The 27,005-nt window shown below is 39.1% G+C and overlaps 1 protein-coding gene across 3 annotated transcripts in view; it reads left to right on the top strand.

The window, feature by feature from the left end:
* The window catches only part of HECW1 (HECT, C2 and WW domain containing E3 ubiquitin protein ligase 1), a 253,494-nt gene that overhangs the window by 141,610 nt on the left and 84,879 nt on the right, over nucleotides 1–27,005 (top strand). For all 3 annotated transcript variants that reach the window (XM_059478944.1, XM_059478926.1, XM_059478936.1), the window contains 2 exons: nucleotides 14,446–14,521; nucleotides 23,734–23,903. In XM_059478944.1, coding sequence (XP_059334927.1) covers nucleotides 14,446–14,521; nucleotides 23,734–23,903 — 246 coding nt within the window. The remainder of the gene's footprint in view (nucleotides 1–14,445; nucleotides 14,522–23,733; nucleotides 23,904–27,005) is intronic.

Raw genomic sequence — 27,005 nt, 5'->3', positions numbered from 1 at the left:
AATATTGCACGGTAATCTCTTGGAATATTCCTTTGGACAGTTCAGGTCACCTGTTCCAGATATTCCCTCCCAGTTTCTTTTGTTAAGTCCTCACTGGAAAAGCATGAGACAAGGAAAAAAACAGGGATAAAAACCTGGGATAAAAACAGCAAAAGCCAAAACATCAGTGTGTTATCAGTACCATTCTCATTCCAAATCCAAAACACAGCACTTCTAATAGCTACTGAGAAGTTAAATTTACCCTAGCTGAATCCAGGACACCCAGGAAGTCATTTCCAGTCATGTTTCTAGGAGGGCATTGTGCTTTCATCGAGACAAGAAGCCCATGTTCTGGTTATCATTAAAATCATGCTGACACTTTTTCAAGACTGTCTGACTTAATGTATGAATTCTAATTGTTCAGATTCTAATTTCTTAATGATGGCCCATCTTTAGTACCTGTGATTTCAAGCTAATTTTGCCTTTTTAAAATGTCTTGTTCAGTTTTGTTATTGTAGTGGTTTTTACCAAACCACCACAGTTCTATAGCACTGCTGTTGGTCGTCCTTATATTTCACCTCAGATGTGGGTGACAATGTTTTACTTCTTGAGTATGTGCTAAGAATTAATGTTTTCCAAAAGGGTTACAAATTCTCAAATGAAAGTTGTTATCATAGACTTTAATCTGCTCTTAATTCCTATTAGCTGATGAGACGAAGCAGAAGACTTAATAGTAATTATTAGCTATGCTGAAAAGCACAGTGGTCAGGTTTCTGACTGACATGTCCATTCAGGGAAATTGGCATACTAAGCCGTGCTGGTTAGTTTAGAACAAAGAAGAAATGACTCATGTTGAAGAAGGAATGCAAATATTAGCTGAGAGACAGCTGTTTGTGTGGATAAGCCTTCTTAAGATGTTGAATAAATTTTAAAAGATGTACAGGAAAAAACATTAACTCGCTGCTTATCCAAAGCAGTGAATAAAATGCCAAATGGCTCTTTAAGAGCTTGCAATGAATGAGGCAAAATAAGTAGATGGAGCTGGGACAGTGAAGAGACTGGTTTTGTAAAATTCTTATGGTAGTTTCTGTAACAATAGAAAAATAGGACATCAGGAAAACATGGTAAATACAGCAGAATTACTGTATACTGTAATTGTAATTATGGTTTTATTTTTTAAAATATCTGTGAGGTTTGTAAAACAGTGTTAGGATGTCAGAGACTCATCTTATTTCTTGGAGATGGTCTTTTGTTTAACAGTACTTACTGCTGTGTCTCAAACACACTGCCAAGTGGAAAGGGAAGATGAAGGCTAATCTGCAGGGAGAGATGATTACAAAGGTGTGGCTATTGGGTTGTAAATCTATTGGTGTAGATTACAGCAACCTGAAAGCCAGATCCACCAAAGTAGTAGAGATCTTTCTGCCTATTTAGTTGGTCCTTCTCTCAAAGCCTGGGTGAGCTACTGCACAAATACAGGCTGGATGCAAATTATTTACATTGTGTTTCTTTGTATGGCTATTTAAAATTACTTACTGCTGAAAGGCATGTCGCTGTGGACAAGCTGCTTTGGAGTCTAATGCAAAGTTGAGTTAAATTGGTTTTGGTGTTGTTTTGGTTGTGCTTTTTTGTTTGTTTTCTTTTCTTTCAGAAAAGAGCATGGGGACTTAGCTATGGTTTCTGACTGAGGTCTCCTGATGCACTAACCAAGCTGCCTGTGCTCTGTGTTGCTGTCAGAGCTGTAGCCTGCAGGTTTTCAGATGGGAGGGAAATGTTTAGGACACACAAATGAGAAATAAGCTGAACACATAAGTGGTGAATTTGCTGTGCCAAAGCAGAGCACAGTTTTACAAATCTTTGATGCATAGTTGAGAATACTGATAAATGCTTGGGTAGGTGTACAGATAATAAAGTCTCTGAAGCACCCACAAACGTAACACAGATTTTAGTGGAATCACATATTCCTAAGATAAAGGATGTCATGTTTCCTGTGGGCAGCTGGAAAGCTGGCACAGTGGGAGGAAAGCTGGGAGATAGGTACAAGATAGGTACAAGACCTCTTCTTGTGTCCACACATCTGTATCACAAGTATCTGGATACAAGGCAAGATATGAACTTAAGCCGAGATGGGCAGTTGTGTGCCCAGTCTCTCACTCAGCAGTTTTCAACAAATTTCAGCAGCTCTCATGTACCAACATGCCTGTTTTAAAGTACTGTGTAGATTTCTTTACATCAGAGCAGCAGCCAGACAAACAGCCAGACATGATGAGGGAAAGAAGGAGGTCACAGAATTTGTTAAAGCCACATCTGCAGCCTGCACTGAACCTGTGTGTAGCTCTGCAGTGAAGTGTCATATCTTCTACAGCTGATAGATGCCAGCAATTTAGTCCTGATTGGATTTTCAGTAACCAAGGACTTTCCAGCAGCCAGAGTAATAGAGAAAAATAATTTCATTTTCTTGAAATATCTTTCTTTTGTTTTCTTTGCTTTCATTAGTCCTGGAAAGAGGGGCAGGGAAAAAGATCTGTGGAGAGAAGAGATTATTGTCATTTTGCAATGCATAATCCTTTATAAAAATAGCCAGTACTTAAGATCTCTTCTGAAATAACTCATACCCTCAGATAACCTAAAATCAGCAGACATGACTGAGGAAATGACAATGAGGTGAAATTGCAGGTATTTATAACAGGTGGATTTGTAGGTAATTTTGAATGTTTGTGGGCAACCTGCAATAACTTGCAGGTTGTTTCAGTAGAAATACCCTAAGTAGGCAATAGAGAGGAGCAAATGGTGACTGAAAGCCAGAAGGTTTTTCAGCATCCCAAGAAACACTTGTGCCTGCAGGTACCTGCCCTGTGAGTTTAGCGTGCATGGATGTCCATGTGCACATGCATGCAAGCCCTATTATGATCATGCTATCTTTTCTTTTATCTGTATGTTGAGTATATCTTGCATTGCCTGTACTTAACTTCACACAAAACCTGGGTGATCAAAAAATACATTTATAATGTTGCATTGTGAAAAAGTTATGATGGGAGACAGCTAAAAAAAGAAGCATTAAAATTTATATATCAAGAGGCAGACTTTGTGCTTCACAGTAATCTTTTAGGTTTGCATTTTATGATTTCTTGAAGCTTGACAGGATAACCATGGTCCCTTAACATAGTTTTGTTGATAGAATAAAGTTAAATAATATTGCACGCTTTTTAAAATAATTTTTCCCTATCACTATTACTCCGACTTCGTTTTTTCTCAAGCTTTCGTACAAGTGGAGAAATTGGTGTAGGTCAGTATGTTTTATATCAGCAGATGTGCATAAGAATATTTCTTTAATAGAATTGTGAACCCTTTGTTAATTTTTAATCCTTGAATCTCTTGAGAAACATTTTCCTTTTCCATTAAATATCTTGCTCTTTTTTCCCTGGCTAGCTAGCTGAGGTCTCAGGCAAGCTTGTTTCCATCTGTATTGAAAACATGCAGCACCTCCCCACTCAATATGTCCGCTTTAAAAGGAGGCTTTAATTCTTACATCTATAAAGTGATGGAAAGTAACTAAATTGTTCTGACACACTTCCTTTTTTAACTCATCAAGTCTGATTTTTATTTACACTGGGCAGCTTTTGCCCTTATGCCTGTGTGGTAGGACTTGGTGGTGAACCTAAGTATAAACCACATTAATTGAACCACATGCTGATACTCTTAGCAAAGGACAACCAGCACCTCTCATAATACCCAACTAACTCTGTGTAATTGTTAAACTTCAGTTCAACAAAATGAAGAATGGACCATGTCTCAAATACCAACACATTTGTGACTTTTTTTCTGGCAGACTACAACTCTGGACTGTGATTCCAGAGATGAGATGTTTGAGGGCAGCCTAGGGCTGTTACTGTACACCTGAGTCAGTTTTGTGTGAATTTTTGAAATGTAATACCAGAAAAGTCTGCAAGTACCGCTGTTGTCAGGAAACCCTGGTTTTTAAAGCAGGCTGTTTATTTCTCTTATTTTTCTGCAAAGGATCTCATTTGCCTCTGTTATAGGCAAGTTTGAAAGCTGCTGCTGTCAGGTTTGAGTTCTAACAAAGCTGTAGTGATCACTGTTGGAGTATTGGGACTTTTCTGGTGTTTGGCTTGGGTGTTATGAGATGTATCTGAAAGGTCAGAAGGGAATCTTTTTAGGATGTAAGGATTTGGAATTTTAGAAATTAATTTCTTGCTTTCCTTATTGCATTCTCCACTTCTTTTTCCCTTTGTTTTCCACTTTTGTTATATAGACCCTTGCTTTTTTCCTCTTTTCTGGCTCCAGTTTTTCCATTTCTAGTAAATTTCTTTCACCTTTATTTTAGCTTCTTCCTTTCAACGTTTTGAAGAGCTTCTGGATTAGGAGAGGTCTAGACTGCCTGAAAAGCATGCTGAGTGCTGACCACAACCAGCCTTTAGGATCCCTTTGCTGCCTCACAGACAGGCAGCTGATAGCTGTGTGAGCCTCACAGTGGGGTGGTCAGAGCTGGCAGGAGAGCCCAGGCATGTGAGACATCTCCCTGCTGTGGAGGTGACCTGTGGCCATGTCAGGCTTGGCCTGCAGGGCTTCTGTAGTTAATGATTTCCCTCAAATGACAGCACTCCTGCATTTAGTTGACACCACTCTTCCCTCCTATTGTATTTTAGTGACTTTATGTTCAGAAGACTTGCGTCCAGTATGCACCAAGGCAAATCCTTCACAAGGCCTTTGGTGGTGACCAAATTGCTGTAATGAATTCATCTCTTACTGGAGATCAGATTTTGTAAAAGCAGCTTCTCCCCAGAAGTCCTTCCTACACCTCAGGTTTGCTTAGTGCCCTGCCACATTCATTTTCAGAATGAGTCTGGCCTCTGTTTTCTTCTTCCTTCAGACTGGAATTTACCTACAAGGAGTGGCAGAGATAGAGCTGGATTAATTTTTCAGTACTAAGAGAATTCTTACGTGTAATGTTACTGTTTCCTTTAACTACCTAATGGGATATTGTAGGGAAGGAGGCACACTCTAGTCACAACACATGTTGAAATGATAGCAGGTGGTGGACACAAGCTGCAGCAAGAGACATTCTGATTAGGCTTTAGGAATATCTTTTGTGTCAAGAGAGTAGTCAAACATTAGAATGGGTTGCCCAGAGAGTTTGTGGGATCTCCATCCTCAGAGATACTCAGAGCTGAACTGGACAGGGCCCAGAGTAGCCTGCTCTAAGTTGGACCTGTTTTGACTGAAGGCTCAGGTGACTTCAGGAGATCTCATCCAACATTATTTATTGTATGGCAGTTTGATTACAATCAGTATTCCCACAAGCCCACTTCACTGGAGAAGGCTGTTGACTTTTTAAATCCTGCTGTTCTAGAAAGCAGAAACCTAAGAAAAACAAAACATCAAGTGCTGTAGACAGCAGAAGCTAGTTGGAAAACAAAGGCTATTTTTATATAGAAAAGATTAAAATAAAACAACCACAAAATCAGACAAATAACAAAACAAGCAAAGAAAAAATAAAACCCATGGGTTTGCTAAGGTGAGGTAAGCAGTTTCTGCTGAGTCTAATGGATCTGCTAAAAGGAGAAACACTGAGTGTGAATGAGGCTGCATTAACTCACTGTAGATACTGTAAAAGCAGAATTTTATTTTTCTTCTCAGCTTCATTCTTTCTGTGGCATCCTGACTTGAAAAATGCTCTGTGTAGTGAAATGTTTTATTAGGAATTCAGCAAGATCGAGAGACATCTGAAGTAGCACAGATATTTCTCTACTTTTAAATTCAGACTATAAATCTACAGTTGCCTCATTTCTGCCCAAAGTGGGACCCAAGGTTGAAAGTAAAGTGTCTGTAACTCACTTCTGGAAATAATGGCATTCATGGTTGAACTGGTATTTGAGGCATTCATTTAGAAGAATGGGCATTGTTCGCTGCCTAGCTGCTTCTTTTATGGTGCAAAGGGTCATTGACTCCCTTGTCCAGAGCTTTGTCAGCATGACTAATGCCCTGAGCCCTTCTTTAAACACGGCTTAGCTGAGAGATCCATTCTCTCCCTCACTCTCCCTCGAGTGTCAGCATTACTCATCTGTGCACTCGTCCCACCCAAACCATGTCAGAAGAGTGAGCAGCTTCTGAAGCTGTAGTGAAGGCAGCTGCTGATGGTTTCCTGCCTTTCGTAGACATCATGGATGTGTCAGTGTTTCCAGTATATGTGCCCTATGTTTTGGTGACTCCAGTTGTTTCATAGGCAGAGAGAAAATGTGCAATTTTTTAATTCTCCATACAAAGTGTTTTCATGAAAAGTTTGATTTTGAAGTCTGTGGGGCAAATTTTATACAAAATTACATGATCCAATCAGTGCCCAATAGGCCTCTTCATCTGTCAATAGCAAATTCCCAGTTATTTCAGTGGCTTGCAGGATATTGCTTAGGGGTTCCAGGGAGGATAATATTTACAAGCAGTTCTTGCTGTCAGAGTGCTTAAGCACGTTAATAGTCTATTTATGGACCTGTCAGATTTACAGGGCCAATACTGGTCTGCATTAGGCAGCTGCCTGATATAAATCTGATCATAACAACAGATTTTCTTAGAGTTTTTTTCCTGGATGGTGGTAACACTGGGAAACACAAAACTGTTTAGCAACCACAAGGAGCCATCTTCCCTGCTAACTAAACTGCTGTTTGTTTTGAGCATTGGATCTGTAAAATACTGTCATGGTTTGGACCACTTTAATCTTGCTGAGAAACTTCTTAAAGCTCATGGGGTCATTGCCACCAAATAACCTGCAGTCTTAGGGCCAGTGTGGGGGCAGTTGGTAGGATATGCTGCAGAAAACAATCCTCCCCCAAGTTTGATAGGTATAAGTGAAAGATCTGCTGCTTAGAGGTAGTCCAGCCCTCAACCCAGAAACAGCAACACAAAGCAGCAACACAAAGCCTACCACATGCATGTGTGATTGTCTTTCAGCATCTGAAAATCTAAGACTATTTAAATTAGGTTTCAAAGAGTGAAGGAAGATCAGAATCTCTAATCAAAGTCTTTACTCTGCTGCCAAAGAATAATTTAAGTTTATTAGGCAGGGCTGTTGAAACAATTAAAAAACTGCATTTACTAAATTTTTGGAAGAAAAAGATTTTGGACTCTGTGGGAGGTACTGATTTCTTGCCTCAGTCCTTGATATTGTTTTAGTTGGAAGTGTTTGCTCCCAGCATCCTTATTTGAGATTCTGGTTATACTGAAAGAGCATTCTAGGCACGTAGGATTGGTTGGGGAATATGAAATAGCTTCATGCCAACATGGAAACCTCCATATACTTGGCATGTATTCTCACTGGATGTCCTCTTGTCATAAGCCTGTTGCTAGTTGCCTTCTAGAGGATGCCACTGAGGCACTTCACTAAGCAGCAGGGGTTTTTTCAGTATTTTAGTTTGGCTGCCACAGTTTGTAATCTAGTATCTGGTGAAAAAATTCATAACGCTTTCCATGGGGGAGAAAAATTTTTATTCACTACTTGCTACCTATTTAAAGGGTTTCTAGGACGAGAGTTTTTAGAATGAAAAACTTCTGTATCCTTGGAATAAATGAAGTAATCAATAAATACTGCTAGAGGGTGGGGCAAAAGATGTGTTCTGCAGAGAGAGGGTAATTGTCATATGCCCACAAAAAACAGATTCTCTACTGAATTAGGGAATGGCATTGAGAAGGTGGTGTTAGAAATAGATTAGCAACTGTTGTAAAATAGTTGATAATTGTTAAGCATGTGCTGTTAGTTTGGTTGTTATATTGTAAAAGGGTTAAAAGGATAGTTATAAGAAATAAGGTACTCAACGTACCATAATGCACCTAAGTGCGCCACCCTCCGTGCAAAACGAGCCAGCCTGGACAGAACTGTCATGGGCCAATCAAGGGCCTTAAACCTTCATGCAAATGAAGGATCCAAAAAGAAACCAATCCAGAGGAACAAAAAACAGGATAAAAAGGTTGCATCTGACCCACTGACTGTGTGCCGGTCCACCTGGAACATCGGGGACATCGCTGCTGAAGAAGACCCAACACTGGCGCTGCAGCATCCTCGATGGGAACGCTCATGCTCAGCCCGCCAGCACCCATGCTTTGGGCCTTTCTTTTTCTTATAATAAATGCTGAAATCACTTTAGTACCAGGAGCTTGCTCTCGTTTTTAACAGTGGTCTATTACAAGGCTAGAATGCTGCTGACCATGGCACATGGGGAAGGCTCTGTGTATGTGTGTGGTCACATCCTTCAGGGACGGGAGCCGGCAGCAGAGAGCCCAGCAGGAGTGAGGCTGCTGCCGGAGAAGCTGGCAGCTGTTTGGAAGCACCTGATAGAAAAATACCACTGTGCCAGCACAATGGCTTAACAAGCTAACAGGATAAGTGGAATATATTGCATTCAAGAGCTGGATAATTCTGTTAGCAGAGTGGGGGTTGCAGCTGAAGCACTGCCGCTAATTAGGGGTAGATTTTCAAAGTGGTGCCTGGGATTTTAGACAGACATAATTCTGCCAGTGGCAGTCAGGGAGCTCAGATCTGTATTTGTTCCTTTCAGAATTCGCCCCCTGTGTCCCAGAGCAGCTTCTGCACTGAAGAAGCCAAGTGATGGTGTGAAAGGAGGCACTTAGTCTGTGTTTGCTTAGTGAATTTTTTTACAAAACAGTTAATTTTAAAATTCTGCACCTATGAGGAAACAGGAATATTCACTCATTTGCAGATCTACTGAGGAATTCCCTCTCTAAAGAAGATGGTAGAATATGAAGTGTGAACTCAGGATGATGTCTGATTTTCTCTTACTGTGATAAGATGCTTCACTGCTGAGCTGTAGAAAATGTAAGCCTTTTTCCACTTGTTTTGAAGAGTTGACCAAATGTTAAGCATTAAGTGAAGTCAAGAGTGCAACAGTAAAAGCTGACAGAAATAGGTTAGGGGAGAAAAATTTTTGAGGACTGTTCTGGACTCCTGTGCAATGTACACTCTGGTCTATTAGAACAATAGCTCCTAGCTGGTTTAAACTGAAATCAGCAAGGCTGTTAACCTTACTTATTTTGCTTTAAATCTGCTGGCAAGTTCAGTGGTCTTGAAAAGCAGAGAACAGAGAACTGGAGCTTGAAGTAAGCACAGTGCAGGCAGTGACTGGACTGTCTTTTGCACTGCAATACCACATCTTTAGCTCTGACACATCTAGCAACACCTTTTCTGTTTGCTGATGCACAATTTGGGACTAAATTGAGTCTATTTTTCACTTCTGATTTGAACCAAGCACAGGTTGTAGCCTTCCCTTTTTGTAATGCTCTAATCTACTGCTTTTCATCCTCAGAGCCAGTGTGTACAAACAGAAAGTATTTTGCTGCTTTACATTTGTGGTTTCCAGCCTTCTTTCATTGTAGACTTGATTATAGGTCTGAATAGTACTGCTTGGAAGTGTGAGCTTTTCTGAATGCTTTGATATGTCCTTAGATCTACTTTTTAAAAGAAAAGCTCTTGTGGATACATAGTATTACCTCAGCTGGAGCCTTGCCAGTTCACAGTACCTGACTGTTTAATCTGTGTTAGATATTACTGTAGTTACAATCTGGGCTATCATTGTAAAATATTCTTGGTTTCAATTAGCATCTTGTAAAATGGGAACTTGATTATATGGAGCATTAGGTCATGTCCACAATGTTCACCATGATATAAAGTCAATGAAAGCAAACAGGTAGTGCAGCACTGATTTTAATATCTCTGTGATTTCCTCTGTTTAAATGAAAGAAATACTGACCTGTGGGAGGTAATTTATATCAGTTAAATGCCAGCATTCTTTTGCAGCAGCAGCCACTGATACAGAAGTGCTTTGGCTGTCAGTGAACAGTGAGATTAATTAATCTAGGTGTTTCTTCTACTTTTGGGAAAAGAAAATTCACTTAGCTTTGTTGAATCTCTTCAGGCAAGCGCAGTGGCCAAAAATGTCTTCTTCCTTCTGATGGAAGACAGAAATCCTTTCCTTCTGGAGAGGAGGAGTGCTACAGAGCACTAAGACATAAGAGTGTTTTCCTGTGCTGTGTGTGGGAAAAGGAGTAAGTGCTTGTATTTGTCAGCTGTGCGTGTCTAGCTGTGGTAGGCGCACGTAATACAATCATATTTATCCTGTTTTGTATCAGCAGGACTTCAGGAACAGTTAAGGTTTGCTGCACAATAGACAAACATGCTAAAAGGAATTTAATGCTGCAAAGGAAGTTTTACCAGCATGCTGCACTATAACTGGTCACTGTGGTGTCCAAAAGCAGGTTTTCTAGTACATCACCAGGTAAACACAGTTACAACAATTAGTTTCTTCCAGACATGTGTTCACACTGTACCTGTGTTGAAAAGTATTTGCCTCATCATAACCTAGAGCAACAGGGAGGCTGAATAGGGGCACCTTAAGGGTGCCCTGTAAGCCGCTTTATTTTCAGGAGCAAGAGTATTGTCCTTGTTATTCTTCCATGTATTTAGGTAGACTAGTGAAGGGAAAGGTATTTTAGGAGGTATTTTTTATTACTTGTGAGAGTCTCTGTTTCTGGCTTTTTGCTTAGACAAATTTTTAATGATGCGCTTGGAATTTTGCCTCGGCAAGAACTGATGGACTCTAATACTTCGGGCTTTCTCAAGATGATTACTTTTTTCATAACACATACCATGGCTAAAGAGAAAAGGAGTCTCAAGGGCACCCTTTGCTAGTGTGAACCTGCCTACTTTCTCATTCAGGGTCACATAACTTGCTTCTAGCATTTGCAGGAACTACTCACAAGGAAAAGTGATTCCAGGACAAGACTGTTATTTTTAGCTTTCAGTCTTTTCCTTTGGTCTTGTTTTTTCTCTGTACCGAGAAAATGAAAAGCACTACCAGAGCTGGACTGTTTCCTGAGGTGAGCAAGTCCCAACAGGCTTCAGTCTGGCCTCAAGTACCTTCCCATGTTTCACAGCTGGCCATCACAGGTGCTGGCAGTCATCTTTCACTTTGCTTCAGAGACTGAGAAACTCTATCACAGACCAGAAGATTTTACAGTGTGTGTTTACTGCAGAATATTTTAAAGGAAGTACTGATGCTTCTCTTAGTGTTTGAATGTATGTGCTGACATCAGTGGCAATGATGCTGACTCCAGCTACATTCAAAGAAATCAAAAGGAGGTTTGAACCCAGTTCAGGAAGCCTTTGGTTTTTGGAGAGAAATTCAACTAGGCTTGAAGTTGCAGCTCGTGTCCCATTTCATGTCTAGATATAGCAGAAGTGTGTACTAAAAGCATGTTAATTCTGTTTTGTATCAGCAGGACCTGTAAAATAATTAGGCTGGGTTGTGAAATGTGCAGAAATGGCATTATAAAATAAAAATATCAAGCTAATTCTGACTGAGCTCTCACTTCAAGGGCATAACAAAGCCCAGAAGTTATTGAGGGAAAATGACATTTGTTCCTTTTCATGTGAAGGACTTCAAGCCCATAGGATGTCAAGTGATGAGATGAATGTTGTCTGTCTGTCAACTAACTGTGTTTTAAGTGGCAGTTGAGAAGATAGAGGGGTTTTTACCTCCTGATGACTAAACTCAAGGTTTAGTTACAGTGATAAAACCCCCAATGTAGTTATATTGCAGCCACTAAAATCAGTCTGGATTCCCTTCATGATAAATAGCAAGCAGGAACAGTGTGCACATCCCTATCTCAGGCCTAAAGATGAAACCCATTTGATATGGCTGCTGATGAGCTGTAGTGACCACTCACCCTCTTTGGCCCTGCTCTGCATCAAGTGCAGCTTTGTCCTCATTGCTGGGAACAGTCTGATACTGCATTGGAAAACAGTGAATCCAAACTGCAGCAAATAGCTCTTCTTATTTTAAGAAAATCAGACTTAATGTTGGGAGATTTGTCTCCCTTACTTCCTTGCTGTTCCTTCTGACTTCTTGAAATGCCAATATTAAAGTATAATGACTTTCTTAGCCTTCTTATTACCCTTCCTATTCTTTGAGAGAGGATGTTTGCCTGCTCCTGAGCCTGCTCTGACATGTGCCCTGGCATGCCCGAGTACCCTATCATGGGTGAGAAAGTGCTGTGTATGTGTGAGGAGTGCAGACCAGTGCCTTCAGACCACTGGAGGATGAGGAGCACAGATTTGTGATGACAGCTACACAGGAAGCTCAGTTGTGTGAAGTCTTGTGCATCACAGGCCTCAAACCAAAGGACAAAAGCTTCTCTCCTTCAGCCTTTTTGCCCTGCATTCCCTTTCTCATCTGCCTGGCCAGGAAGAAAATTGGAAAAGCTTCCAGCAAGTGTTTCATTTTGCTAAGGTTAATTGCTAGGCATTCTCAAAATGCCTGGCATGCTGATGTAGTGCTGCATCTTAGAGAGTTATGCAGGGGTCAGCTACTGAGGATGGAACTCGTTGGCACAGCAGGGCTGGCTTTTAGTACCCTGATTGTATGGCTGAATGGTGAGCACTTGACAGGACACTGTGGGGTGCACCTGCTTCACGGAACAGATGGACCCTTCAGGAGCAAATAAATTTATTTTGTTGTTTCACTTATGGGACTGGATGTGTAATTACTCCCCTAATATAAATGGCAAGGTTTGTTAGTGCAAGTTTGACCATGCTGAGGATGCTTTGCTTTTTATCAGGATTTGTGACAACAGTCTATTATGACTGTCTCAATATAGTTTCACTAATGTAGATATGGCTCCTGAAGGGCCATTTAATACCAAATATTTTAAAGTTTTGAACAGGTTGGCAGGACCCCATCAGATCCACCCCAGTTTGTTCAAAGTGTAGTCTGCTGAACTATTCATACTGGCATGATGTATGACATACATGGCAGGTCTAAATAAAACCCCAGAAAAATGTTAAAGGACTAGAAAAAAGCACCTTTTTCAAACGTGCACATATCTAGGTTGGTTGGCTCTGTTGCTATCCTGGACAAAGTCATGAAAAGACCCTAAAAGTAACCATTAAAGCATAATGTGTAATTATTATCAGGCAGTGACATAGCATGAAAAATACATGCTGACAAGGAAATGTCATTGTTTCTTGATGGGGTCACAACTTTGGCTGGTAAACGTTGTTGAGTTCTTGTCATAAAATTCCATAGTCACATACATTCTGATTTAAATGTGTGTCTGTCCAGAAATCAGTGGTGGCTTCAATAAGCATGTTGAAACCGACTTTGCTGAGAAGGCCAATAGTGCAATTGCAACTAATTAGCTGTGATCCAATAGGGATGTTTCTATTATTCATAGTCCTGCCCGGCTCAGTACCTTTTATCCCATTTAGACAATCTGGGAGAAACAAAATGCTTATGACTCAAAATGAAGTCCAGCAGAACCCATTATTTTATAAGGTCTAAATTCATCCATATATTTTTGATCTAGATCTCATCCATGTGAGATTGTTTAATCCCTGCTAGCTGGGCTAAGTACTCACTTGCCCAGGTTTTGCACTATCTGGGGGCAGAGAGCAGGTTGTCTTCTAAGTTAAGCTTGACTACACAATATTTAATATACTGAGCAGTGAGTCACAGCTGAGTGGGACTTCAGTTGCTGTTTCCCATCAGAAATTGGAACTTCACTGCATAAATGCTGTTTTTCTTTTTTGGCTGAAAGCGGAGTGGCAAGAGTGACATGGAGCTGCTGCTTCCCGGGGGCAGAGCAGCACTTGGTTTGACTCCAAAGTTGGTGGGAAGCTGTACTCATAGCACCCCCTCCCTGCTGAGCTCGGAGTCTGACACCCGATGGCATCTCCTCTGCCCTGCTCAGGGGCTCCACACAGAAACTGCTGCTGGTGGGCTTCTCCCATGGGTGTTCTTGCTTCCCAGCTCTGATCAAAGCCAGAAGGCAGCTTGGGGCCTAATTTGCACAGCAGCAGCTCACCAATAAACTTGCTGAACCAAAGGCTGACATTAAAAACTGAACTGTGGAGTACAAAGTGTAATGTATAGATTTTTGGGGTTTTTTTTCCAGTTCACCCTCAATGCATATTGTTAGCATAATTCACAGTAGGTTTTTTGTGCAGGGCATTAGTAATCTCTCAGAAGTCTTTCTCAAAGGTATGCATTAAACCCTCTGGAGCAAGATTTTCCACACAAGTAATAAAGTATTATAAAGATGGAAGTTGTTTCAAGAGGTGCTAGCCACATCCCCATCCTTATGTGATACTTTTATCTCCTGACTAATAAGTAGTTCATTTTTGGGTGAAGAACTGCTATATTCAAATTACATAGTATTTTTGCATCATTATGGTTTTTTAAGAGAAAGCTTCCAGGCAGGGATGACTTAGTCCATGAATGGTTAAATTATTACCTAGATAAAAACATGATTTTGATCTCTAGTCATATAATTTGTTCTTAATTGTAAAACTAACTATGAATCTGTAAAAAAACCAGTTACTAAGCAATTCTCTGTTCAGTAGTTGTTGGAGACTACTCTTTCTCATAATTCTTTATCTCCCAGCAGATTTTTAAAAGCATCACCAATGAAGACTCAGTCCAGGGACAAGGAAGTCGGAGACTGATAAGTTTTTCACTGTCAGGTAAGTCACTGCTGATAAGTAAGTTTTAAGCCCAAAGAGTTTGGGACTGAAGTTACTAGAACCTTTTATGTACACAAGTGTGTAAGTATATGTATGTATATATTTATGCATGGATTCTTTGTCTGTACTAGAAGTAATGCTGAGACAAAGAATAAAAATCTATGATTATTGCCACACTCTTTTCCTTCAATGAGAGTTACGTGCTTGTTCTTGTAAGTACTTGTTCAAGTAGAGTTCTGGTTCCATATTAGGTTTTTCTGTTTACAATTAAATATGTAGGTCACAGAAAGCAAGATCAAAGGCATGTGCTTTATTTACAGAGCAAAATGGATTTGTGGTAGTACTCTGTTCCTTGGAAAGCACGTTCCACAGTCATGGTCTGGACCTGAGGCATATCCATGTGCTGTGGTGCAGAAGATTCTCTGTATTGCTCAAAAGCGACTCTCAGACTTCTTGAGCCAGAAGACTGCTCTCATTTATCTGCATTTCATGAGGAGCGCTTAGCCTCATTACTTGGCATGTCACTGCAGGTTTTAAAGGCTTAATATGTTTCCATGTAACAGCTATGAGCCATTTGATCTAGCTTTGGTAAGAACAACATGTAAATCACGTCTGTAGACAGAAACCAATTTGTCAAAAGAGTGGTTATGAACATGACTCTTATTTTGGAGTCTTATGCTTGCTGGTTGGTTTCCATATTTTTTTTAGCTCCTGGAAGACCAAGAGAAAGATGCTTGACTTGACTTGGAAATTCTTTGAGCAGGTAGTTCAAAGTGTTACCCTAGTTCAAAAGTTTTACAGGTGTGGGCCTTTAAGTGTGAAGTCCTACTCTTGGACAAGCATCTCATTATATGATTGGTTTTGGCCATATGATTTATTTCAAGCTTCCCTCTATTAAGGATGCATGTCAGTGCTTTTCCAGCTTAGGCAGCCAGTGTGGTTCTTGAGAGGTTGTGTATGATACATGGCAGATCAGACTGACATTGGACAGGGCTTTTTTAACACATGACTTACATTTGCCAGGTTGCACACTGGACATCTACCCATCAGTTGATAAAACGACAGGTTTAGCTCAACAGAAATAAAGAAGCATTAACATTTTTTAATGTCCATAAATAATCTTAAGCAGAAAATGTGGCCCAGAACTAGTTACATTTTTTCATTCTCTCAGATTCTTTGGCCTAGTAAGCCAAGAAGTGTCAATAGTAATTTGTGGTTTCAAGAGCAGTAAAATGTGGGGTCAGTGGGCCCTTTTATGAACTAGAGTATCTAATTTACACTTTGATTGAAAGTATATAAAGACCATACCTCAAAATGCATGTGGGATATCTAACTCATGTGATTCACAAGCAATTAATCTGCATATATATAGCATCCGTATTACTAACATCATCATAGCCAGCTATATGAAAAGCTTTGATAAAATAGTTTGGCAATTATTTTATCAAAAATCTAAGTTATCAAAATAGTTCTATTTCAGTCTTTCTGAAATTAACAGATTAACACATCACAAGGATTTATTTATTACCTTCTTAGTCAACACTACAGCAACAAAATGTTGTATCTCGCAAAGCAAAATGATTGCTATTCCTATATCTATTATGCTTGCTAATAAAATGCAGATGAAGGCAGACCTCCCAGAGGCATCAGAAGGAATTGGGATTCCTTTCCATTTGCACCCCTATCTCAGCAGTAACCCCTCTATTGTCATGAGTCCTTTTTGCTCATACAGGATTTTCCTTTTCAATATCTGTATTTTGGTATACTGTCATCTTCAGTCATTAGTTAATACAGTCATTACTTAAAAGTTAGGTTTCCAAATTATGATTGATTTAGTTGCAGTTAAAAAAAAGTGGCTGGAGTGTCATTAATGTGACTGGAGCCCATTGCACCAACACAGAGGAATCATGCCCTAAGCAGTCCGTAATCTAAAGAATGCAAGAAGAGCTATGCCTTCTGCCATATAATTTTTTAGAAGAAAAAGTTATTAGAGTGGGAGAGAAAAACCTCAAAGTAGGCCAAATCAGAAGAAATGCTGAGCAACATGAGTGCATTTCAGCTGCCTTGTATTGCTTTTTCTACCGCTGAGAGAGTCCAGTGAGACCCTGTGTTAAAATGAACTGTGTGGAAACAGGTTTTTTTTCTAAAAAGCTGTTGACAAAGTGCTTTATTCTTCCTGTAGTTTATTGAGTATTTGGTTGGACAAAATCCAACTGTTTTACTGGAGGGTATTTTTCAGAAAAGATTTCTAGATTGAATAAAAATGTCAAACAATGAAAAAGGTGTAAAATGATCCTTCAAGGCACAAGAATATGACGAGCTTCTTGAGAATGGAAATAGCAGAGAGTTTGCACTATGTCACTAGGAGAGTTGTTTACTTCATGTTTGCTTCCTTGAGACTGGAAGTAATTCCTGTGAAAGGCTGGTTTAGATTAATAGGTTTACTGGCAGCATTGGTCTCAAAGAAGATAATTTCCCATGATTAAGCTTCTTAATAATTTTTACGATGACAGTATTATTATATCTTTCATTATTTAAAATACCAAGAGAAATATTTTAAGGCTAATTTAGCTAGACTGAAAAAAGCCTTTAAGGAAAACTCTGCAGTCCACTTTGCATTTACTTTTCAAATGTGCCTTTTCCACTGTTCCCAGTAAATGTCACGCTTCCAATAAGGTGGCTGAAAAGCATCAGAGCTCTCTTGCATGAAGTACAGAAGGAAAAAAATCTGCTAAGCTTCCTGAGATGTACCAGCTACTTCACTTGCAGGTTCATGGTTTAACAGCAGTATAATGCATTTGCTGAAAGCCCCTAAAACCAGTCTGGTTGGCTGGTATATTTAGAAAGTGTTATCATGTGGTTTGCATAATATGCCTCTATGCTGCATCAAATAAAATTTTCCAGGCTTTAATATTTCACATATCTCATGTTTTTGCACACTTTATTTATAAGTGTCCTTGGGGAGCGAATTACCAGAAGATCTGAATATTTCACAAACATTCAGGCATTTATCTCCATCACACATCTCTGAGAATCTTGTTAGTTGTTTTTGTGTGGTTTTCAGACCAGATATTCAAGTAATAACAGTTGTCAGTTTATAGAAGATAGAGCATAAATCACAACTGAAAATAGTATAAGGTCTGCTAAGGGTCATTATGACAGTAGCTGTTAGCATGAAATGCTTGTTCAGAATGCAGATATTTAATGCCCTTTATTTTCCAACAATTTTTAAATCCTAGTGGCTGACTTTATAAGTACTAATCCCACACCTTTTTCTTACTTGTCAGATCTTGTGTCAATGTGAGGTGGCTTTTTACCATGTCCAGTACCCATTGTGCCTACGAGGTATGCCTAGACTAGCAGATTGAAAGGCCTCAGAAGGCCTCAACTACTCCATTCTCCTAGTTAACACAGGACACCTTTCCCCGTGGTGGTGAGCTTTGTGTGAGTTTGGCTCAGAGGTATCTCACAGACAGCTGTGTAGTCAGGATCTGAGCACACCAAGATGGTGCTTTGCTCCAGTGGTTAATCACTTGCAGTGATAAAAACACCCCCTTGCTGTGATAAGGTGTTCATATTAATGGTTCAGACTTTTTCTGTGTTTTCATTTTTGATGAAGATGATTAAAAAGGTAGCCTCTCAGACATTTTGGAATAATTAATTCCATATTGCTTGTCTTTTATTAATGCACCTATTTTCTTCCTAATATGTCTACTGACCTTTATTTAAACAAATGAGAAACCCTTTTGTTTTTCTTTGAAGCATTTATAGCTAGGAAAAAAATTTCTTCTCTTTTTTACTGTCTTTAATGTTTTGCCTGGGAGCCCTGTGACAGAAACATTTTGGTTTATCTGATCCACTTAGTCTATTTTTTTTAATCTCAGACCTTAAAATACCTTCTTGTGCAACTACACTAGCCCTTTCTTTTTTTCCTGCATTTTATTTTAAAATAAAAGTGAAATCTGTCTGTCTTTATGTCTAATTTCTGAGAGCAAAAAGAAGCACTTTATTTAACTTTTTGCATATCATCAGTTGCAGAATCTCATTCAGTAGCTGATCAAGTCAGTCATCTCCTGTACTTCAAGTAGTATCTTTATCAATTCCCCTGCATTAGTTTGCTGTGTTGGATTTTAATACTTCCTGTCATTGCACATTACTGTTTGATTTCTAGAATAGTTTCCTAATTTGCTTCTTGAAATCTAATTAATATCAGATGCAATACTTCTGCAAATCCATGCTCACCTTCTTCCAAAGAGTTGATTGCCAAATGAAGTTTAGTATCATACACTGCTTCATGAGTCAAATTGGCATTTTAGTAAATGCAATATTGCTGCGCTCTTACTATTGAAATATTGTTCCACTGACAGTAACTAAAAGTATTACTTTAAGAGCACAAGGCTGAGAGGCAGTACCTATCTGCCTCCCATTGAATCTTGAGCAAGCAGAGTTTTGTTGTTCCTTTCTTTGAAGCCATGCCTATATCTTAGGCAGCTCAGCTCAGTAGATGAACTGCTGCACTCTGAGGCAGGTTCTTCCTGTTCTGTCCAAGGTCTACAAAAGAAACACTGACATATTAGCACCCTGGCAATTACCTTCTCTCACTGGCAGTCTGTCCAGATACCAGTCCTGTTCAAGTATGTTTCTTCAGTGTCAGAATCAGAGCTGATAGCTCTTTGGGAATTCACAAAGGAAATCTGAAGGGAAATGGTGGAGTTATCCATCAACATCCAAATTAGCAACTCTTTAGTTGTGATGGATTATGAAGATGGTTTATTTTGCTTTGATACATGAACTATCAGGATCTCAGTAAGATGACAGTATTTTTTACTTTCTGCCATTAATGAACAGATCATAGAATAAATACTATTTTGTTATTCTTCAGGCTAGATCATAATCTAAATTGACCATGGCCATTCCAGTATGACTAGGGTCTTTCCAGTGTGCTGTGAACTTCATTAGTTCTGGTTTTAGGTCTATTCTGGGCAAGTTTGACATAACTCAAGATGTCTTCATTCCCTCAAGGGGTTAGATGGCTCATAAGGAATATGTCTCCTTTTGTGGTCCTGAGATCATGACGCTGGTATGCCAAATATGAAAAATGTGAATTTGGTGGGTTGAGCATAGAATTTCTTAGGGTTAATAACCTCTGCATAGGTGCCAGTATAGATACCTGCAAGACATCAATTGTCATCACTTGGATGGTGCTTGGGAGCACAACATTCAATATTTGGCATTTGTTGAAAGGAATTCACCATCTTTTTAAAAATATCAGTATCTGTTTCTCAAAACTAGTAGCTCTGCTACTTACTAGTCTTTGACCCTTCTGTTGGGCTGTAGACTCTGGAATCTTCAGTAGAATTTTCAGCAGAATATGCACCATCAAGAGGCCAGAGGGACTGAGTCTTTTTAAGACACATCTATAAACTGCACGGAGTAGTCTTGTGTGTTATTTCTAGGAAAATTCCATTGGTAAAGTCTTCTTGTCCCTTGGGGAGAACAGCTTTGAGCTCCCTTAACTTATTCCTGACATATTGATGACCAGACTAAATGTAATTAATTTAGATAACAGACTGCTCCAGAGTCTGGTTCTCTGTCTGATTCTCCATCCTTTTCTGTCACGCTCCTATATGGAGCATGGGTCTGGTTGAATACCTTGCTATGTCTGTGGGGAATTGAAGTACTATCTTTATGGTAGTTTTGCTCATCATTTCTGTCAGAGACTCTCCTTGCTGAGCATGACAAAATGTGACTCTTCCGTGAGCTTTTGGAAGCTCAATGACTTCTATTGAGGCAAAATCAAACATGGTAAAACACAGATGTGTTCTAGCTGAGTTGTTGGAATTTACATCCCCACCTGGCTCCAATAAATGCACTGGTTCACCACAGAAATAGCCTCCATCACTATCCAGCCACCAGTGCCCCAAAGTTTGTCGTGCTGCATGGCAAATAGATTTGCTGAATGATCCTTTATAAAGCAGACAGGGAAGTTGATGGCACACCTTTGGGACACAGGGGACATGCATGCAAGTGACCCAGTGTAAAGCTTCCTTAGGTCTCATCCAGGCACCTGGAGATCAGCATATATGGAAGGAAAGCTCTGGAGTTGGAACGAATTCATAAGTCACTTGGGGACAGCAGCAGGCAGCAGTTAGTACAAGCCATTTTTCTCCAGTGAAGACAGCCTGGGTGAAATAGGATGCATGTACTTAAAAGTTGTGCAAGTCTGTGGCAGTGAAAGGCTGTAATTACTTTGTCTTTACCTGGATTTCTTCTTTCTGTCATCTGTCTTGAGACATGGCCTGACATTATTAAGCTGTTAGATGTATATAACCTCTTTCACACTAAAATGTGATTTATGACTAAATGAGAAACTGGCATATGGTATAGTATTAAAAATACGGTATATTTTTTTAAGAGAGTGGATGAGTGGATGAAAATACACCTTTGCAAACCATAGATGAGTTATCTTTGTAGCATTTCCTCATATGGCTCCAAGAAACACACTCTAAAATTAGTGTACAGTGTACAGCAAGGTACATCCCAGCCTTCTGGAATTCATTCATTCAACCAAAGATTTAAATTCATTTAGCTTCAGACCTTCACTTCAAAGTTTGGTATCTTCTGAATCTTTTTCTGAAGATGGTAGAAAAAAAATTTGTATTTGGGAAGGCAGAATGGCTGTGATTCTTCTGTTGGGGAGTTATGCTGGAGTGGTAAGAGTTACAGCAGCAAGTTACAGCAGATAGTACAGGACTTACAGATAGGTTTTGCTTCAAATGAAATTAAATAATGCTTGTCTGCAAATATCCATGTAGCTTTATTAAGAGCTTTTTGAGTTTTGATGCCCTGTTTCTCACAGTGATGAGAATTTGTGGTGAGATATATAATTGGGATAGTTGTCCTTGGGAAAGCTGATTCTTCTAGCCCTATTCATACTCTGGACAATAAAATTGAAATTTCTAACTGACTTTTTTAAAAAAAAAAATCTGCATTACTGTGTAATTTCAGTAAGAAAATTACACAAATAAAATTTTGTGCCATGTGCTTTGCTAAATTACTTTTTTTCTCCTCATCTGAATACAAAAATGAGACTATTAACTGAAGCTGGGAGTACCTTCATCTTCATGGCTGTGCTCTAATTCCCATAACTGGAAAGAGGCTGTAGGTCATCCTCAATGTATTTTCTTTATGATACATGATCTATAAGTATACATAATTGAGTGCTAGGTATTTTCTATCAGTAGAAAAATGTCAGTATTTTGTTACTCTGTGGTACCCAAAGATAGCATGGTCTCTCTTTGAAGGAAAAAAAAACAAAGAACCCAGAAACATATACAGCAATAAATATTTCAGTTTCAGACTCTTTTGAGGAAATATCAGAGAGAAAGAAAATAAGATCCCAGAGGTCTTTCTCTCCTTTCATATGTTAGCCGCCTCAGCTAATGAACTGCTGGTCCTTGTCATTCATACTCATTTTGCAATCTTGGTTTCTATTTCTTGAATGCATTTCTAACAGTACAACTTCCAAAGCAAAAGAGTTTGCCGTATAGAATTTCAGCAAGGCTGTTAGATGAGATACAGGATGCTTACACAGAGATTTTGCACTCAGAAGAAAAAAGGGGGGGAAAAATCAGTGTTATCTTTTTGAAGCAGATAATTTTCTTTGTGCGATAGGATTGCTAGGACTGTGGCAGTACGTAGTTTCAGCAATGTACTTTCAAATAAGCTCTTAGTAGTGATGTCCTCTATTGTTTTTTGTTTGTTTGTTTGTTGGTTGGGTTTTTTTTGTTAGAGAATGTCTCAAGAATGAGATTCTTAAAATACAGTCTGTTTCAGGACCATCTGTCCAACAGCTTTTGAATATGTGCAGCATGAATTGTGTGGTGGAATAAATTATTAAAACCAATGGAAAGAAAAGCAATTCTTTTTAATTTGCACATTTTATTGTGTTGGCTATTACCACATGTTAAGGAAGCAGCACACAACTGGGTTTGATATAGCTATTTTCTGGAAAAAATACTGATGATGGTGTGCAGTGTGTATGATTTTCAGAGTCATGCAAAATATCTGCCTTGAGGGTTTTTCATGGTCTCCCACAACCTGCCAGAATAATTGGGTTTTTAATCAGAAGAGAATTAGAAGACTGTGAAAATTAATGTTTTCAAAAACTGCCAGAAGAAAAAAAAATGTGTTTAAATTGAATGTTTAGGTATGCATCTCTGCAGTTTTAGAAACCATTATGTCTTATACTTTTTATCTCTCCAATACAGCAAGAGGAAATAGACAGAATGCAGTACAGTGCTTATACCCCAATGTGAAATAAAGCTTTAAATAGAGGAGAATCTCCATGCAAAGAATGGTGGAAAATAAATTAGCTGCTGAACTCACTAATAGGAATAAGTGCTTCTATGTGCCAAAGAAAGCTTAGAAATGCATCTGGAAAAAGAGAAGACCGAGGGGGTCAGTCAGTGTCTCTTGAGCTAAAATTAATGATATACCAGCAGATTAGTTTGCATTTCATCAGCTTCTCAGTGACAGATCATAATGGGCATTGTGTCTTTCTTCAGAATGTTGTGGGGAAATTTTCAAATAAGTGCCTGGGCATTTTCTGTGTGTACAACATATATTATGCTCCCTAGGATTTCTGCAGTTGTAAAACCCTGCTTAAAATTTGGACATTATAGACAAAAGTTTTCCTAAGGTGAAGTTAACCCATGCAGGGTTTAAAGTGGGAAAAAGTGTAAAATGACTTCTTATATAGAAAAAAGTGGTGTAAAAGGTAAGATCTGTACAATGGTAAAATTGATACCTCGGAAAAATGGCATCCATTGGGTACCAAATGCCATGACTTTGACATTAAATGACAGGATCTCTTTTTCATAGTCCTTCCACTACTGTCAGGTTGAGCAAGTGCTCAGCTTATTAGAAAAATAAGTATATCACTTGAAGTTGCATAAATATTGATTTAGAAGCTGAATCAGTCTGCACAATCAGGCTGTAAATTTGCAGTTTCATTATGTAATGATTTTTAAATTCTAAATTACAAGATCATTATATGATCTTTGGCATTGCATTGCCTTACAACAAACATAGTAAGTTTTTTCACATTCCTGCCATATTGTTTGAGTTCTTACCAGTTCCCTATATACTGTTCCTAGCATGCCAAAGAGATGCCTGGAATGTGAAGAATAATTTGGTTCTTTACCTTTCAGATTTCCAAGCTTTTGGTCTGAAGAAAGGGATGTTCTTCAATCCAGATCCTTATCTGAAGATTTCCATCCAGCCTGGAAAACATAGCATCTTCCCAGCCCTTCCTCACCATGGACAGGAGAAAAGATCTAAGATCATCTGTAACACTGTTAACCCTATCTGGCAAGGAGAGGTAAGCAGCTGGAGAGTTAAGCTGAGACTTTTCTTAAAGCATGGACATCACTCTAGTACTATCTTTTTTTTTTTTTTTAATTAAGTTCTTGGCTAAATAGTTGTTGAGCTAACTGTGTTTGATGTATTCTATGAGTACTTGTCTCAGTAATTAGCTACAAAGATGGGTGGTACATTAAAACTTTCAGTATACTTTCAGCGTAGGTTGTACTTCATTGGTGCTGTTTATAAAGTTGTTAATTAATGAAGGCAGGCATGAAACAGAATTGAAAAATAAACTTGCATAGCATGAAAGGCTGCTACTAGATTTTATAGTGTTCATACACAGAGATATTATATGAAACACAACAAGTATATCATGCAAATAAAGAGAAGCAATATGACTGAAAAGCATCAGTGGCAACACAAATCAAAGGCAACTTTGGCACATTTGGCCATCACCTTGAAGAAATAGTCTGTAGTCTGCTTCTTTTTGTTGGAAGGACTTGTACATATTAATGAGATCTGAGAGTTCAATTGCTGCCTGCTGTTTTTAAATTACATGCAAAATGGCAATAAGCAGCAAAGAATAAGGAATCTCTTTGGAATTAAAGGAGCCTGACATGCTGGGTGTGATTTACTGGTGTGCTCTGTCACAACAATATCTCCACTGCAGGAAAGAGTAAAAGTAAATAAATACACTGCACAGATTTATTCAAATTAAAATGCAAATTGTGAAGTAGCTGAGGGATAATTAGGTCAAACTCTGTAGAGATGGAGCTGTGAGTGGGCAAAAAGACAGCAGAAATAGAATTGAATTCTCCTACCTGAAGAAATTAGATACCACATCAGGTTATTTGGTGGGTGGGGGAGGTTATATGACTGGAAAAACAACCTTGAAGCTAGTCAGAGAAAAATGCCTTCTAGCAGGACTTAATTGAGGACATCATTATGAAGCATTCACCAAGTGATAACTTCCCTGTGGAGCCAAGCATCAGATGCATCTGGTTGAGAGGTCCCAGGTCCAGCTGTGGAAATGGTCAAGCTAGAGCTGGCGTGGAGGATCAGGCAGTTGGCAGAAATCTTTCAGTGAAGTGCATAAGACCCAGAACTAGAGGGGAGCAGGTATGAAGGGGAGACTTGCTCTCTGTGTGTGATACTCAGTACAAAGGCTCTGATAAAATGTCACGGGTGTCTACTCCTCAAGCTGTGCCAAATGGCTGAGTTTGTGGGCTGACATTTCTTTTCCAAGTGGAGTTTGGCAGCAAGAAAAGGAGAAACAATGAAATGGCCTAATTATGGACAAGGGAAAGCAAAAGAGCACAGCTGGCTTCCAGCTTTGCTGTTCAGCCCCCAGGTTTTCTTGATTGCGTGCAAGCATGCTGCTTCCCCTTTCTGTTGTTAGCCTGTGAGGGGCAAGGGAGTGTAAAAGAGCCAAGCCATGGTTAGCATGTTCTCCTTCTGCCTTCTCCTCAGCTGATATTGGGATGTTTAACTGCATGCATTTGTGCTGCAGTCTGTGCAATCAGCCTCTCTGAACTCCTTGTTTTGTTACTGAAAAGCTGCATTGGTTTCTGCTCAACAGAAGACCACAGAACTGATTTTCTGCAACCTTCATGGGACAAGGGGAGAAGGAAGACTGAAAACTGTTGCTGAATCATGGTGGTAACCATTCTTCTGTCCACCCTTTTCACTCATGGAAGTGAATATATGAAGTGATAAAATACTGAGGACTCTTAGCCATTTCATTAAGAGTATCAGTCACAAGTTGTTTTCTCAAAAACAAATTTTAGCAATATACTATTTCAGAAGGGTCATTCTTTCCTTAGATTCTCTGTCACTCCATGTGAATAGAAGGCAAATGTTCTTTTTTTTTCAGTTGAATGACCTATCTGATTTGTATTGGATACTAAACTTGAAAAAAATCTGAAATGGAGAAATAAAATTATTGAAATATCTGCAGACAAGGATCTTTCTATATGTTCTTGATTACCCTTGAGCAAATTCAGAAAGAGTCAATTCAGTTTTCAAGGGCTTTAGCACTAAAAGTCCCACAGACTAAAAGATGACTGATTTACTTATATTAATTTGTTCTGGTATTCTTCCTCATATACTTACTAGGCTGCTCTGTTTGTATAGTAACCACCTGCATTATACAAACATGCTGGGAGCACCCTGGTACCTCAGGCAAATTTTCCTCTGTCTCACGTAATATTGATGATCATCTTCATTTCATAGGCTGTTCAAATGCTGTTCAGCACAAGTTTTCCTGACTTAAAGCTATTCTTCCATTGCTCTGATTTGCAGTACTTTGTACAAGGAGACAAGGAAATGGAAATTTCTTACAGATAAGGAGTAGCAAGTGACAATTTGACACTTGCAGCAGGGCTCACTGTAGAGGTGAAAGAGCCCTCACGCTGAGACAAGTTAAAGCCCAAGGTGGTGACTTATCCTGATAAAGAGACATCATTTTGAACATGTTTCTGTATGTTTCCACATGTTCTTCAGAAACATCTGTAAAGTTAAATAATTGAGTGCCTGGAAACCACATGGCACTGGACAGCTTGACTCTACAGTCCCAGATTAAGCAGGTATTGCCCTGCCAGCCCATGCAGTTGCAAAAGCACAAAGGGTGAATAGTCCTATCATGCTGATTGGAGATAAAATGCAAAGAAAATCTCAGAAGGAAGTGCCCATTTCCCAACTCTTGTGTATATGTAATGGAATTGAGAAGGATGGATGCTTATCTTCTAATATAGATAGTAGAAAAATAATGACACTAATGACACATGAAAAATAATAACAATATTTCCATATTGCTTCATATTGAAACAATATATGTGCTGTCATGTTGTTTGGAAGCAGCTCATTTAAAAAGATTTAATTTTTCAGAAATCAGTGAAGTGATGCACAGCTCAGACAAGTAATAGATCACAGGAACAAAGCAAAGTGGTTTAAAAAGTAGTTCACATACCTCCAACTTGATAGGAAATTCTATGGTTTCACAGATAAAGTACTTAAGGTTTCTGGACTTGACTTAGATGTATTTATGGTATTTCTTTCTTAACTATGGCAGCTTGAGCAGAATGTTTCCTCAATTCTTGTTTTATTTACTAGTGAGTGG

This window comes from Ammospiza nelsoni, chromosome 1 (assembly GCF_027579445.1).
Source record: "Ammospiza nelsoni isolate bAmmNel1 chromosome 1, bAmmNel1.pri, whole genome shotgun sequence".
NCBI classification, from domain to species: domain Eukaryota; kingdom Metazoa; phylum Chordata; class Aves; order Passeriformes; family Passerellidae; genus Ammospiza; species Ammospiza nelsoni.
Note: the sequence above shows the minus strand (reverse complement) of the source record. Positions and strands in the feature narration are given on the sequence as shown.